Genomic DNA, 15,120 nt, shown 5'->3' on the forward strand with positions numbered 1-15,120 from the left:
TGCGGATCTGGCCGCAGTGTGATTAAGTGTGTCGGTAGTGTAGGATAAGTTCCTAAATTACAAGCTAAGAATGTAAAGAACTTTTCAGCAAAACGTGACGAAAATTTCTACTTAAAGTTAAGAAGAAAATAACAGAGACATGCCGTTCCTAAAGTCGCTGTGTATTCAGGATATTTCAGAACTACATTATCTGTAGGACGAGAGATATGCAAAAGATTTGCACAGATTTGTATTTATGGTGAACACTCAGAAGGAAAACAAAATGTTGACTCCAATGTTAGGTAATTCTTTGTAAATATGGTGATTTTGTAAATTTTAGCATAACAAAACACCAGCAAAACCAGTGCGAACAAATTACGCCATGTTTATGTACTGAAAAACTCTAGTTGTGTTCAACAAGTTTTCTTGTCTTGTCTTTCATAAATATAGTGCTCTTTTTTGTGCTAGCTATGGAACAGTTTGTCAGATGGTTCACTTTGGTAGATAGGCTCTAGTTTAAGTGCTGACAACATATCACTGAGAGAGTCGATGAACTGTTAATGATATACTGTACACAACCTGATGTTGAGAGAGTAAGGAAGGGGATTATTAGTTGCAGGAACAACACAAGAAGAACTTTCCCCAAAACTCCACTCCTCTACCTTCAACTTTCATATTCAGGACCAGAGTACTTGTTCCAATCCATGCTTTCTTTCTCTAAGCGATGTCTTTGTAGCAGATGCAAGACCTAATATCAGTACTGGTCTGACTGCATTAAAAAAACTGACTGTTTCTTCCCATTATTTTATCATCTCCTTTATCGCCTCCTTAACCCGCACTCCGTGTTGTAGATCTTTTCAGTGCTAAATATGACTTTTCGTTATGCAAACTTCTGTAGATGCACAATGAATGCTGTATCTAACAATATTATTTACCTGACAGTGTGAGAAATGACATGGCACAGACATAACATAACATACAATTTAGCTACCCTTTTGTAGACTGCGTTTTAAAGAAGCAGTCTGTGCTGATCGCCATTTTTTTTCATGTTGTTTCTTTTTTCTTAATGCCCTTTCTAATGCTGTTTATATTTTTTTAATATGATGTATCGAGTGGGTTAAAATGGCACTCTCCCAGAGCCAAGTTTTAAAGGTTATCAAGGTAACCTCAAACGTTGAAGATTAAAAAATGATTTTTAACACTATTTTTTTTTTTTTCTTTTAAAGAGACACATGCTCAGGGAGCAAGGTACTAACATTATGAAGTAAACTCATACAGGTATTCCTCGTTAGCCAACATTTCACTTTACAACGAATGGCATATCCAACGCTTTACAACGCAACCCTAAGGGCCGTTTTTCGACAATGGCATGTGTTATCCAACGCTCACCGCAACTGATTAACATGGGACTCACTTTACAACGGTTTCACTATCCAACTTCCAGAACGGATCCCGTTGGATAACCGAGGACTGCCTGTATAGGCATCTGGAGAGGATTGCTGCTTTGCCTAAAGTACATCCACAACCCGATATATACTGTAAGGAAGATGCTATTGATGGATAATTCAATTTAATGCAAAGCTAGTTTGCAAAACATGGTTTTGTCTCTCATCAAAAAACGTTATGCAAGGTACAGAATTAAAAAAAAAAACATATTAACTGTCTCAATTTGTCATAAGTGGCCATACTTGACACTTGAACTGACACATTCACACAGTTATCACTAGAGATTGTCTTTGTGAAGTTTCTTTAAAATGTTACAGTTTCGCAACATGTTTTACCAAGTTTAACAAGCCTACAAAAATGATGAAATCAGTCTTAGCTGCTGTTGGAATTTGCAAGAGAAAGAGTCTCCCTCCTTCCCCCCTGTAAAAGCCTTATTTCATCATCTGAATTAATGTTGAAAATGTTGTCAAAACAAAATAATGCATGCCACATTTTTCACGCAAATGCGAAGCTCAATTTCGCATGGTTCGCTGCAAACTTTTTACACATCTGTAGTCATCACTATAAACAGGACACACTGACATAATCAGCCATAATCAATGTCCTAACAAACTAAACATCAAGGGTAGTTAAATATTCCCAGTGTCTATGGTTACGGAAAAGGGCCCAGGTCCCAGCATAATAAAAGTTAAGTCGGGTCCCTGACCCTTGCCACTCCTTTTCTTGGGCTCATCTGGCCACCAGACCCTGGAAGTTCCACATTTTAATATACATGGTAGCTTCTGCCAGAATCACTCTACTCTTTCCTAAATCTGTCTCCGCGTCTCCCCTGCTGAAATCCTTCTCCTGGGATGTAACTAATTCTTTATTCCTGTGTGTTATAAACTATACCTAAGCATAAAAATGTGATTGTGCATACTGCAAAGCAGAGCAAAGGTCTCTGGACATGCAGGACTGAGAAACCCTTTGTGTAGCCCGCATGTCCTCAGAACTGGCTATTGCTGGGACTTGAGGGGTAGGAAAGGTGCAGGAAACAAAGGGAGAGTGAGCAGGGGCAGAGATTAGACCGATGGGACATTCACCCGAAAAGCAGCACATTTGACCATTCCACCAGACATTGCAGCACCGAGCCTAGCAGTGTATGTCCTTCCAGCCGGGGAAGCCGATGCCAAGCTTCCGCTGGCAGACACTGCTCCCATGGCTTGTCATAGTTCCCTCCCTGCCCTTTAACTTGCCTCTGCCCCGCCTGCAGCCCTGATTGGCCAATGTAGGCGAGCATCCTGATTGGTTCCTGTGCAGCATCCACGCTGTGATTGGTTACGGCCCTGTCTACCACGATTTCCTCTGGCAGTGGGGAATCTATGTAAGGGCAACACTATCAGAGTTCCAAGTCATATTCTGATCCTGATGTGGTGTTGGATTAAGTGGTGTGCCCCGAGGCTGTGCCGAAGACACCGGAAAACTAGACTGAGAAACTATCCAAGCGGAAGCTTTAAAAGTGTTTCTGTGCTGCGGGACTGTATGTTTCCGGAGAAGCATAGAGCAGGACTTTTGAGCAGGGAATTTGAAAGTGCTCAGCCGCCTATTGCACCAGAGAAGTCTGGATGGTCACTACCTCAAAAGGAGAGGAAGCAAACCCTTGGTACGCCTTTGAAGTGGAGCCTGGCACCTACAGTAGGTTGCTTGGATTCCCTCCTGTATTCCCTGTTTTGGTGAGTGTAAGCTCTGATTGTGTATGCTGTGTCTGCTGACTCCGGCCAAAATAAATACTCTTTATTCAACTTCTTTGTCATTTGTCTGGACTGTCTTGATGCAAGTGTTAAGTTCCTGGCTCCTGTGACCTCTATGCTACAGTATATTAATCTTACTAAATAAAATAAACAGTCAGCATTGCGTCTCTTATAGCTATGTTCCCCCTGCGTCCCCCTGCCGGCTCACCCAACCTCCTCGCGCCTTCCCTCCTAGCCTTGGCTCCGGCGTTCTGACATCACAACGTCATGTTGCCATGCCAACGCGGCGGCAGGTGACCCCTTCAGCGTCATTTGATGCCACAAGTCTCCAGAAGCCTTCTTTGCCAAGGTGAATTAAGTTTACAGAGGCCTTCACCGCTCCCCCTGCATATAACTTAAATGCCTGTGGTGTGCACAGGGCCTCTGTAAACCCACGGTCCTCGCAGAGAATCTCACGCCCCCCAGTTTGCACACCCCAGCTCTATGTCATTGTTCCTTAACGCTACATATCAGAAGTAAAAATGTCTCTTGCCTTTCAGATGGACATATCACAGTAAATACTTTTACTTCTGTATCTGAAATAGGCAAAGTGTGATATAATAGGAATTATTTATAAACAGGAATTAATCTTACTCTGCTGTTCTTGTAGTACCAGGACTTTAGACAGACACAGGATCCCACATGCCAATTTGTGGATAATGAAATGCTGGGAATCATAAGATTAAGTTATCTTCTGTTTGCACTTTCTTGTCACCTGGGACTCCTGACTCTCCCCCAAATACCCTTCAACCCTTTTGGTGCCCCAGAACATAAGCACAGCGTCATGGTGACTGGCACTCCTGAGGTCCTATCACATTGTGACTGCATTATGCCCAAAACGAGAATTATGTTAACATAGTGTCCTGCGCTCCCATTGAGCACAGGAAGCGATCTATCTAGTGATGAAACAGAAGAGGATGACAACTTCCGTTCCTGTATAATGGCCCCCGTGGTCACGTGACCCATATTGAAACAGTCACATGACAGCACTGTGCCGGGCCATATCACTCAAGCACCATGACCACTCCGGCACTCAAAGGGTTAAAGGTTGCTGTCCCATGTAGCAGGAGGAAAAATGAAATCATCCATAAAGTAGAAATTGTACTTATTTCTGTTCTGTCAAAAATGATTACTAAATTGTTATTTTACCCAGGCCCTGTAAAAATGATCGTATCAAATACTTGTCTTCTACTTTTTTCTGTTTGCTAGCAATACCAAAATTACTATCTACAAAGAAAATAAAAACACAGACACCCAGTAAGCTCATACAGTATAAACCCCCAAAATTACCACATATATATATATATATATATATATATATATATATATATATATATATATAGTGTCAAAAGGAGTGCTACTGTGCATGGCAATGTATACTACAAAAAATAAAACACAAAGGGAGCCCAGAGCTACATCCAATATGACAAAAATACACAGTGAAATACTTATATATTCTCTTGAAAAAAGGGTAATTTAGTTTAACCCTTTGGCCAAAGCATTATAAGCCTGCAAGCCACTTCAAGGCATGACCAGATATCGCAGGTCCTAACACTAACTGATTAAAATTCTTATTTACCTGTATAATTACAGGAAGAATGATCTGCATTGGATTTTTCACAACCAGCTGCATGAAAAGACCTGCCAGGTACCTCAGGTGTACTCCTTTTTCAGTACAGGCATGTGGTCCTAATTTATTTGGGGGTATGTATATACAACTGGAGATACTACTAAATTGAAATTCTCGCTCTCTTGCTCTCTCTCACTTGCTCTCCACTCAGATTAACCAGAGTGTGGATTTTTAACAATCTGGCAACGGATTTTGGATTCAATATGAAATCGGAGTTCGGATTCAATGACTGATTTGAATTAAGCCGCTCTGCTTTTTTAGTACCCAAATACCGGAGACGTATTTTTGTCAGGGATGAATTTGGTCTAAACAATCCGTGGAATTCGGGAAAACGGACTCCCGGCTTGTTTGCCCATCTCTATCCAAAATAGCTTTACAAGTCATCACTTGACAACTGCTACTGATGCAGAGAAAAATAACCGTGTGAATGGGGTCTCAATCATTCTGATGCTTGGTGAAGTCAAAACCTCAAAGCTCCTTAATTTAGACTAATATCTTTCATGGCTGGCTTGGTGCAAATGTTCATAAAATGATTATAAAAATAAAACACAAGCTAGGGAAGTATGTGATCCATATTCTTTACACAGCTCAATGCTCCACCCATTCTGCCATGGGGACCTTGATAAAAGATATTTATTATCCTATAAGAGTTCAGCCTACCTTCATCGCTGTTGTCATCCACTAGGATAATCTCCTTCAGAAGGTGGGCAGGGGTGTGATTCACTGCACTGTGTACTGAGCGCAGAATCACTGACAAGGCTTCATTTACAAAGATGAAAATAATCGAAATCTGTGGCAGATCCTTGGGATACTTCAGCTTCTTGCACCTTTAAAAAAACACAAATTGTTCCAGTTTTACTCAACAGCAATACATTCCCATACAGTAATAACAAACAGGATTTTTTTTTCCTGCACACTACTTCTATTGGTTTATGAGTAAAGTGAGGGACATTAGGGGAATAGAAGGTTTATATATTTAGACAGGGCCCACATTGCTTCTTTAAGCTTCATAGAAATAACTTTTTCTTATTGAACTTATACAGTCAGTACACCATACTGATTTGTAATATAGAATTTATCTTAAGGGGCGATCCTAAAATGGCAATACACTATTAATTAAATGATTATTTGTTTTATGAAAAACTTGTTAAAAATTTCATACAAATGCATGATGATTCTAAAAGCATCAGCAACATGAAAGACAAAATGTAAACATGAGCCAGTGAGCTACCAAACTTGTGTTTGGTCATTTTTCTGTTGCATGACAATCTTAGGCCTAGCATAACGTTTTATTTGGAGGTACACTATGGCATGAAATATTGTGATTCAACCGTAGGCATCCACATGTTCCATATTCTAAGGAATAAGGAACAATAAATCCTGCAATAGTTAATTATAGAACATTATTAAACACAGCGCTCTTCAATTTTGGTTCTCAAAAGCAACTAAAAACAAAGGTAACAGCCCCGACTCGGTTCACAATATGGCTGGTTAAAGGTCCCACAGGCCAACAGGAGACCGTGATGTCATCCTTGCAGCTTCTCTAGCAGGGGTTCTCTGGAGCTGAGATGAATGCAGCTCAGCTCCGGAGACCCCCTAATTTAAACCTGGGGGGTGGGCATTTTGATTTTTTGGGGGTATACCAATAGTGCTTTAACCTACAGTAACTCTAATTGCAACTTCTTTTTTCTGTGTTGCCATGCAAACTTGGCCTGTCGGGTGCTTTCAATGACTAAACTTGGGAAGACCTTATTAAAGATAAAGATTATGTAAAATCTATTTTCTGTCTTCATGTGAATATGCCTACAGATGTAGTAAGACTTATAGTTACTGTCCCCAGGGACAGTGTTTGCCGCGATCACGCTGTGAGTCCATGCTTACAGATAGGACCCCCGCAGCATTAATCTCATCAACAAAGTCAGTCTACTGAAGTTAATAGTCTTGCAGTGTGTGTTAATAATATTACAATTATAATGTAAAGATGTATATTTAGGAAACTTGAAGGGACAGAACATGTAGAAAAACAGCCTGGATGTATCTCTGCATATTAATGGAGTCAGCAATTTTTAGAAAACAGATCAATTTTATGTTAAAATAAATGTGTCTCTCAGCAGGAGATGACTGTACAATTTTCAGTGGAATCTATTGATCATTCAGCTTTATTACAGTACGCAACTATAAATCTTAAATCCTGTGTTCATTGCACCAAGAAAGATTCTAATGTTTATCGACTCAACAGCACCAGAGCAGTGATGAGGATATCATATCATATGTCAGTGGCTTATTGTGCTATTGAATGAAAAAATGTAACAGTACTGACTTCCCGAGCGCCGTGAAATGGTTTACCACGAGCAAAGTGTATTCCTAGATTCGTAATATGTATATGCTTAAAGCATAACGTGATTGTTCACTCCAGGACTAAAGATAAAGATTTTCAATACTTATGTAAATTATTCCAACTTGTGATACCAATTCTCGTCTCTATATTAAAATGATTTGCTGTAATCTTCAGCCAAAATTCAGCAGCTATTTAGGATTGTGCAGTGACAGGTGTTAATCTACCTTTTAGGATTGTTCAAGCAGCATTTCATTCAAAATCCTATATGTGGTTGTTTTTTTTTAATAAACAAGTTGTGTAGTATTGCATAATACTTACTGCATTTATTTTTATTCACCCCTCCCCAATTTTGCCCTTTTGTAATGATATTTTATGTATTAAGCTTCCTTGGATGCTATAGCAACCATTCAAGAAGCCTCACCCCTTCTTCTTGTGAAATAGGCAGCCATATTGCGAGCCCTGAGAAGCAGGATCTTCAGCGAAACTTTCGGGAGAACAGATTGATCGGCAGCTTAGATAATTGCATTATCATAATTGAAAGGAACTGCTGTACAGTATCTATTAAAATAAGAAAAAACAGACAAGAAGAAATGCTGCTTTCAGTTAATAGCATTTTGGTTACTATACAGAGTGTGTTCTTTTACAGTAAATTTGTATACCTTGATAAAGTGCATGTTAGTGTGAAACGCGTAGGTGGTGCGTTTTCTACCCTGTCCATGTGACGACATTAAAATGTAATTTTTTATTGGGGTCACCTCGTCATTGTTCGAATATTCATTTTTTCGTTGTGCTTCACTTTTCACTTTTCATCTACTGTACATTCACTTACTATACAAAAAGAGAAAGAATCCCTATATATTAAGCACTCTTCCTCCACTAATTTTTATTAATTTTAATGATTATAAACTAAGAGAGAAACAAAGAAAGTTAAAACCTAATAGACGCTAATTTGCTAGATATCCATTTGAGCTACATTATAATACACTGAAATCTTAATAAGTGTAGCATCAATGATCTTTGTATGTTTACTCTTTGGTAATAATACTTAATTAATCCATCTAGTAGATATCACACATACAATTTAGAGTCATGTCTTTTTAGCATATGCAGGCACTTGTAGGTAACCCACTTAGCTCTATGGAATTCATAGTGTATCCAACAAATTCCTAATCATTGCAGCCAATAATTAAGTATTATTACGAAAGGGTAAACATACTGTACAAAGATCATTGATGCTACTCTTGTTAGGATTTCAGTTTATTATGTTTTCCTCTTAGTCTATAATCATTATAATTAATTAAAATGAGTGGAGGAAGAATGCTTAATATATAGGGATGAAAAAATAGGGAAAAGATCCCCAGTACCGTGCTCAGCTAAGTGGTATTCCTTGTAGAAATGATAGTAGGTATATGTCATATGATCAATAACAAGTTGGAAAAGCCGTCTTATGAAGCATGTAAACCGTGTGTTCCATACAGTTAACCCTTACTCCTCTATGGCGGGCGGGACCTGTATCTAACGGTAAAATCAGTGTAAAATATCTGATTACCTAAGAACAGTATAATGTCCCCCTTAGGAGGTATGTGGGTACAAGGAACATTAGCCCCAGAACGCAGGTAAGCGGACTGGGGTACTCACGGTTGGCAGATATCAGCTGTTCCTTAGGCGTGCGTCACGCTGATGATAAACAGTAGAAAAAATCCTGCGGGAGGTAAGCGGAGCACAGCAGAGCAAATGCAGGGGCTAAACACCAAAATGAATAAAAGTCCTTTATTGCATGATCGACATCATGGTAAGTGGTGAGTAAAAATCTCTTACGCGTTTCAGGCGTCTGCCCTTTATCAAAGAGAACTATTCAACACACTGCAACTGCCCGTCTGATATAGGTTAATCCCTGCTTCCAGCTGATCTCAATGGGATGATTTTCGCGCTAGAACGTCAGGCTACAATCTCATTGGCTGTCTGGTGCAGCCAATGGGATGAATGAACCCTTGTACTGCGTGTGTGATGTGCAGGAGATGTTTCAGATCAGCAGAGCTGCTGCAGTGTGTATGAAAGAAAGCAACAATATTGTAAGACAACATTAAACACATATTAAAAACAATGTATCTATATAGTGAAACAATCTACTCGGCTGAAATGGTGGTAAGGAGGTAACAGATGCAGAGGAATAATGCATATCATATACCACGGATATTGATAATAGTAGGCTGTTAAAAAAGATTTTTTCTTCTTAATGTAAAACAGCAGTAGGAACCTGATTTTAATATAGTAATAGCTGTATATTAGTTGTTCATTGATTAGACTTATAAGCTCTTCTAAATAATAATCATACAATCAGAATTCCTAATATGTCCACCCTATATAGGGAGTTAATGGAAAGAGGCATAGTACACTTATTGTCATATACATATATATGTACAGAACAGAAAATACAGAAATAGGTGATGTACATTCATATATATAGATATTCTATTTATTCCACATTAAGAAGATCATATTCTTTCCTTGTTTAACAACTTCATTTTTGTGAAACAACACTTAGAAATCACCCATTTCATTGACAATCCTATACAGCTATATATGTTTAGACAGTTCTCATACATTTTATTTGTTACATTTACAGTTTATTTGGGGACATTAATGTCCTTAGTCATACCCTGCCATATAGTGTAACTGTATATGCAGGTAATATGTCTATATACAATTTAATTATGTTTTTGTATCCTTAATGTGTCAAACCTGTTGTGTTGTAGTGGTGTAGATATGCTGTATGCTATTGATGTTTATATAACATATAGTGTTTGATTAGAATTTGATTTAAATTAGAGAGTATTTAAATTAGAAAGTGTTTCAACTCCCAGTCGATGTTCATACCCTTGGGGGCCAATGTCCCAAGGGTATAGATCCAGTGCATTTCTCGACGGTTAAGGAGTGACTCTCTGTTTCCTCCTCTAGGATGAACAGGGATATGTTCCAGAGCACTGAATGTTAAATGCTCTATCGAGCCTTGTACACATTTGTTAAAGTGTCTGGCCACTGGGTAGTTGTCATCTTTATTTCTAATTGTTCTGATATGTTCCCTAATTCTTATCTTTAGTGGTCTTATAGTCCTTCCAATATAACTAGAACCACATGCGCATTTGAGAACATAGACAACATAGTTGGAGTTACAAGTTAAAAATGAATTTATCCTATGTCTTTGTCCCGTGAAGATGTTTTTAATTGTTTTAATGGGGAGTGCGTATTTGCAAAAGTTGCATGTTCCACATTTGTAGAACCCCTTGGGAAACCCTTTCTCTGGACCCCTTCGATCTCTGTACATACTGGGAGATAGGTGGTCTCCCAATGTTTTGGCTTTGCGATAAACTATTTTTGGTTTGGAGAGTGTAACTCTATCTAAATCCCCATCTAGTCTGAGTACCTCCCAATGTTTGTTCAGGATTGATCGTATACTTCCTGCTTGTCTCGAGTAAGTGGTAATGAATAGGGGTATATCACCCTCCTGAGTACTTTTTTGCTTTTTGGCCTTCTTATGTCTGCACAATATATCTTCTCTTTTATATTGTTTAGCGTTTTGTAGTGCACTTTCAAGAACATTGTCTGAGTAACCACGAGCCTTAAATCTTATTTTAAGTTGTTCTGCTTGATCTTTGAAACTTGAGTCAGTCGAGCATATCCTCCTGAGCCGTAGAAACTGACTCTTGGGAATGCTGTTCAAGAGTGGTCTAGGGTGTGCACTATTTGATCTGAGCAGAGAGTTGCGAGAATTTGCTTTTCTGTAAATGTTAGTTTGTATGGAAAGATCCGTGTCCACATATAAGTGGAGATCTAAGAAATCAATATAGTGGTCATGAACCATATGTGTAAATCTAAGATTGCAGTCGTTGGATTCAAGGTATGTGAAGAATAGTGAAAGTGTGTGTGCATCCCCAGACCAGATTAGTAACAGGTCGTCAATATAGCGACGATAAAACTTAATGTGATGTCTATACGGGTTAGTGTCACCGAAAATGTGTTGTGTTTCCCAATATCCCATGAATAAATTAGCGTATGAAGGTGCAAATGAAGTCCCCATCGCCGTGCCCTGTGTCTGTAAATAATATTGATTGTTAAACGTGAAATAATTGTGCTGTAATAAAAATAATACACTATCCAAAATAAACGTGATTTGTGCCAAGTGAAGGTTGGAATTGTTTAAAAAATAAGTGACTGCTTTAATGCCCTTAGTGTGTTCAATTACTGTGTATAAGGAAGTCACATCTAATGTGACCCAAGTGTATGTGTGACACCATGTGATGTTTCTTATATCTAGGAGCAAATCAAAAGAATCCTTCAAAAATGAGGGTAATTGTTGAACCAACGGCTGCAAGAAAAAATCCACATACCTAGATAAACCATCTCCCAAAGATCCAATGCTAGATATTATAGGTCTGCCTGGAGGACACCCAAGCGACTTGTGGATCTTTGGGAGATGGTGAAAAATAGGTATGATGGGAAAAGGGTTGTACAAAAATTCTGATTCTGGTTTAGATAGAACATGCAACTCTCTGCCCAGATCTATGAGCTTCTCAATTTCTTTCAGATACATCTGCGTGGGATCTTTGGTAAGTTTGCAATATGCATCAGTATCGTTTAATTGTCTGATTGCTTCAGAAAGGTACATCTCAGAACTCATTACCACTATGGCCCCACCTTTGTCTGCATTTTTTATCACTATATCTTTTCTGCTTTTCAAAGCAGCCAAAGATTGACCTTCTTCTTTGGATAAGTTGTTGGATACCGAAGTGGTAAAATTGTATCCCTTAGCTAATAGTTGTAGATCTTTTTCCACTAGTTTTTCATAGGTCTCCAGATGTGGGCCCTTGGAGAACATAGGGCAGAAAATAGATTTATTCCTAAATGATGTGTGTTTGGAAGTAGTCAAAAAGAGGAACTGTTCTGAGGTACTGACATTTTGAATATCTGTCAAATTTTGCTCATTGAATAAGTCATTCATATCTTGTATTGCTGTATATTCTTTGAAAGACAGCCTGTCGTCCGTGACCCCCCGCACCAAAGGGCCCAAAGTGGGGTCCTCTGGGTCGTCCAGTGTAGTGATGTCACAGACAGCAGGCTGTTTAGAGTTGAAAAATTTCTTTAGAGATAACTTTCTAATATATTTTTGCAAATCTATAACAGTTTTAAAAAGATCAAAGTTGTCCCGGATACCAAAGTTCAGACCCTTATTGAGAACCTTTGTCTCTCCTTCTGTTAGATCTATCCCCGAGATATTGATTACATTGTTCTCAGGCATCAATGTTCCATTTTTCTTCTCTTTGTTTGCCCTTCTTTTGGGCGAGCGCCGCGTCCTCTTTGGGAGTTTTTTGACTCCCTTTGATTGCCCAGATCAAATGAGGTTGATGGATTTTCTTGGTGGCGTAATGGATATTGACGATATGATGTATCTTTTTTGTGACGTTCTTCTGCGTCTGTGAAGTCACTGAGGCGATCTGTGTCTTCATCTGTTGTGAATGAAACCACTGAAGGTCGGTTCTCTGGATCTGAAATATCCGATATACTGGATGCTCCTGATGTTCTTCTTTTTAGAATGGATTTGTTTGGGGTAGATTTTCCTTGATATGTGTTCTTTCTATTGGGACCTCTTTTCTGTGTTTGCTCTTGTTGGTATGTCATCCTTGGGGGAGGCGGTTTCTGCCATGCATATATCTGGTTTTTTTCATAATCAATTCTATCCCTATCAAATTTTGATTGTTTTTTAATCATGATTTTCTCTTCGATGTTATTGATAGTTTTGGATAGATTTTTGTCCATGTCATTGAAATTTTCCATATCTTTATATGACTTCAAATTAAGTTGTAACTCTTTTATAGTTTTTTTCACCCCATTTCTTTCTTTAATTTTGTTTTTTATAATCAGTTCTATCAGTTTTTCTGAGCATTCATCTAGAATCTTTATCCATTCGGTCTCAAATTCTTTGTTGGGAAAGCCAAAGGAGGGAGTTTTTTTGATACGGAGCCCCCTGGGTATCCTTTTAACAACTAAGTAATTATCCAGTGTGGTTATATCCCACCATAAACGCACATTGGATGATAAAGCTTTTTCAAATTTAAGAAAATACAAATTCAGATCAGTATTGTCTTCACAAACATCAGAAATAGTGTTATCAAATACATATGCAGCTCTTCTTTTTCGCCCAGCATTATCTGCACAACTTTGTATGTATGAGATGTCAGTGTCTATGGGTTCCACAGTAATATCCTCTATTAGTTCCTCCTCCATTTCAGACTGTGCCAAGTGTCAAGGTAGAGTATAAAATTGTATAAAAAAGTGGTGTGTATTTATAGCCCCTGCAATTCAAAAATATTCCATCCAAGACATGATAAATATCCAAAATAGCAAGCTGACGGGTATGCAAAGGTAGTCAGTGAAAAAATAGGGAAAAGATCCCCAGTACCGTGCTCAGCTAAGTGGTATTCCTTGTAGAAATGATAGTAGGTATATGTCATATGATCAATAACAAGTTGGAAAAGCCGTCTTATGAAGCATGTAAACCGTGTGTTCCATACAGTTAACCCTTACTCCTCTATGGCGGGCGGGACCTGTATCTAACGGTAAAATCAGTGTAAAATATCTGATTACCTAAGAACAGCCTACTATTATCAATATCCGTGGTATATGATATGCATTATTCCTCTGCATCTGTTACCTCCTTACCACCATTTTAGCCGAGTAGATTGTTTCACTATATAGATACATTGTTTTTAATATGTGTTTAATGTTGTCTTACAATATTGTTGCTTTCTTTCATACACACTGCAGCAGCTCTGCTGATCTGAAACATCTCCTGCACATCACACACGCAGTACAAGGGTTCATTCATCCCATTGGCTGCACCAGACAGCCAATGAGATTGTAGCCTGACGTTCTAGCGCGAAAATCATCCCATTGAGATCAGCTGGAAGCAGGGATTAACCTATATCAGACGGGCAGTTGCAGTGTGTTGAATAGTTCTCTTTGATAAAGGGAAGACGCCTGAAACGCGTAAGAGATTTTTACTCACCACTTACCATGATGTCGATCATGCAATAAAGGACTTTTATTCATTTTGGTGTTTAGCCCCTGCATTTGCTCTGCTGTGCTCCGCTTACCTCCCGCAGGATTTTTTCTAATATATAGGGATTCTTTCTCTTTCTGTATATAAGCGATATTTATTCCCTCAGCACCCCTCTAGTACGTTATAACGATATTAGGCAGTGCGGTCTCCACCTTTGGATACAGTACTATACAGAGTGACCTAACCTTTTTTTGATCATGTACAGTAGTAATCAATGTTTTCTAGTATGCCGATTTGCACTCTAGAGTTATCAAAATATTATGTTTAGATTTTTGTTTTCAGAAAAATGTCTGGTATTTGATTAACTGGAAATAACTGATTTTCTGTCTAATGATTTTTTGTTCATAATTATCATAGTGTTCATTGTTCCTATTATTCTAAAGCCTGTATTGTGGGGGCATATGAAACTTCTCTGCCTTGTCACCTACTGTATAAACACCCCATATGTTTCAGTAGGACCTTGACTATTCTCTGCAGTTGAAACCACATCCCTGTCCTCCTCTGCCCTAATGCGTTAACAGAGATAAGCAAACCCAAAACCACGTGGAATCGTTAAAAATTCAACTAGACCTATCTGCTTTTACATTATAAAGCAAAGTAGAAACAAGTTGGTGGTACAGTAAACAAATGTCTCGTTACGTAAAGTCTTGTAAAACCTGCGTATTTTGTATACAATGTGTGATTATTTTCCCCTTAGTTATTTTATTGATATAAATGTTCCTCATGTTAATTTGGCATTGGCATAAATGAAGAACATCACTGTTAGGTGATGGAAAATCTTTCTATCTTTTCTTCTTAAGATCCCCTCTATTATATTAAAATGTAATCACCATTTAATAAA

The 15,120-nt window shown here is 38.4% G+C and overlaps 1 protein-coding gene across 1 annotated transcript in view; it reads right to left on the bottom strand.

Annotated features, from left to right (window-relative positions):
* Positions 1–15,120, bottom strand: part of GALNT17 (polypeptide N-acetylgalactosaminyltransferase 17) — a 682,771-nt gene that overhangs the window by 491,625 nt on the left and 176,026 nt on the right. Inside the window, exon 3 of the mRNA XM_075589950.1 lies at positions 5,485–5,651. Coding sequence (XP_075446065.1) covers positions 5,485–5,651 — 167 coding nt within the window. The remainder of the gene's footprint in view (positions 1–5,484; positions 5,652–15,120) is intronic.

Source organism: Ascaphus truei, chromosome 3, assembly GCF_040206685.1.
Source record: "Ascaphus truei isolate aAscTru1 chromosome 3, aAscTru1.hap1, whole genome shotgun sequence".
In the NCBI taxonomy this organism is placed as follows: Eukaryota; Metazoa; Chordata; class Amphibia; order Anura; family Ascaphidae; genus Ascaphus; species Ascaphus truei.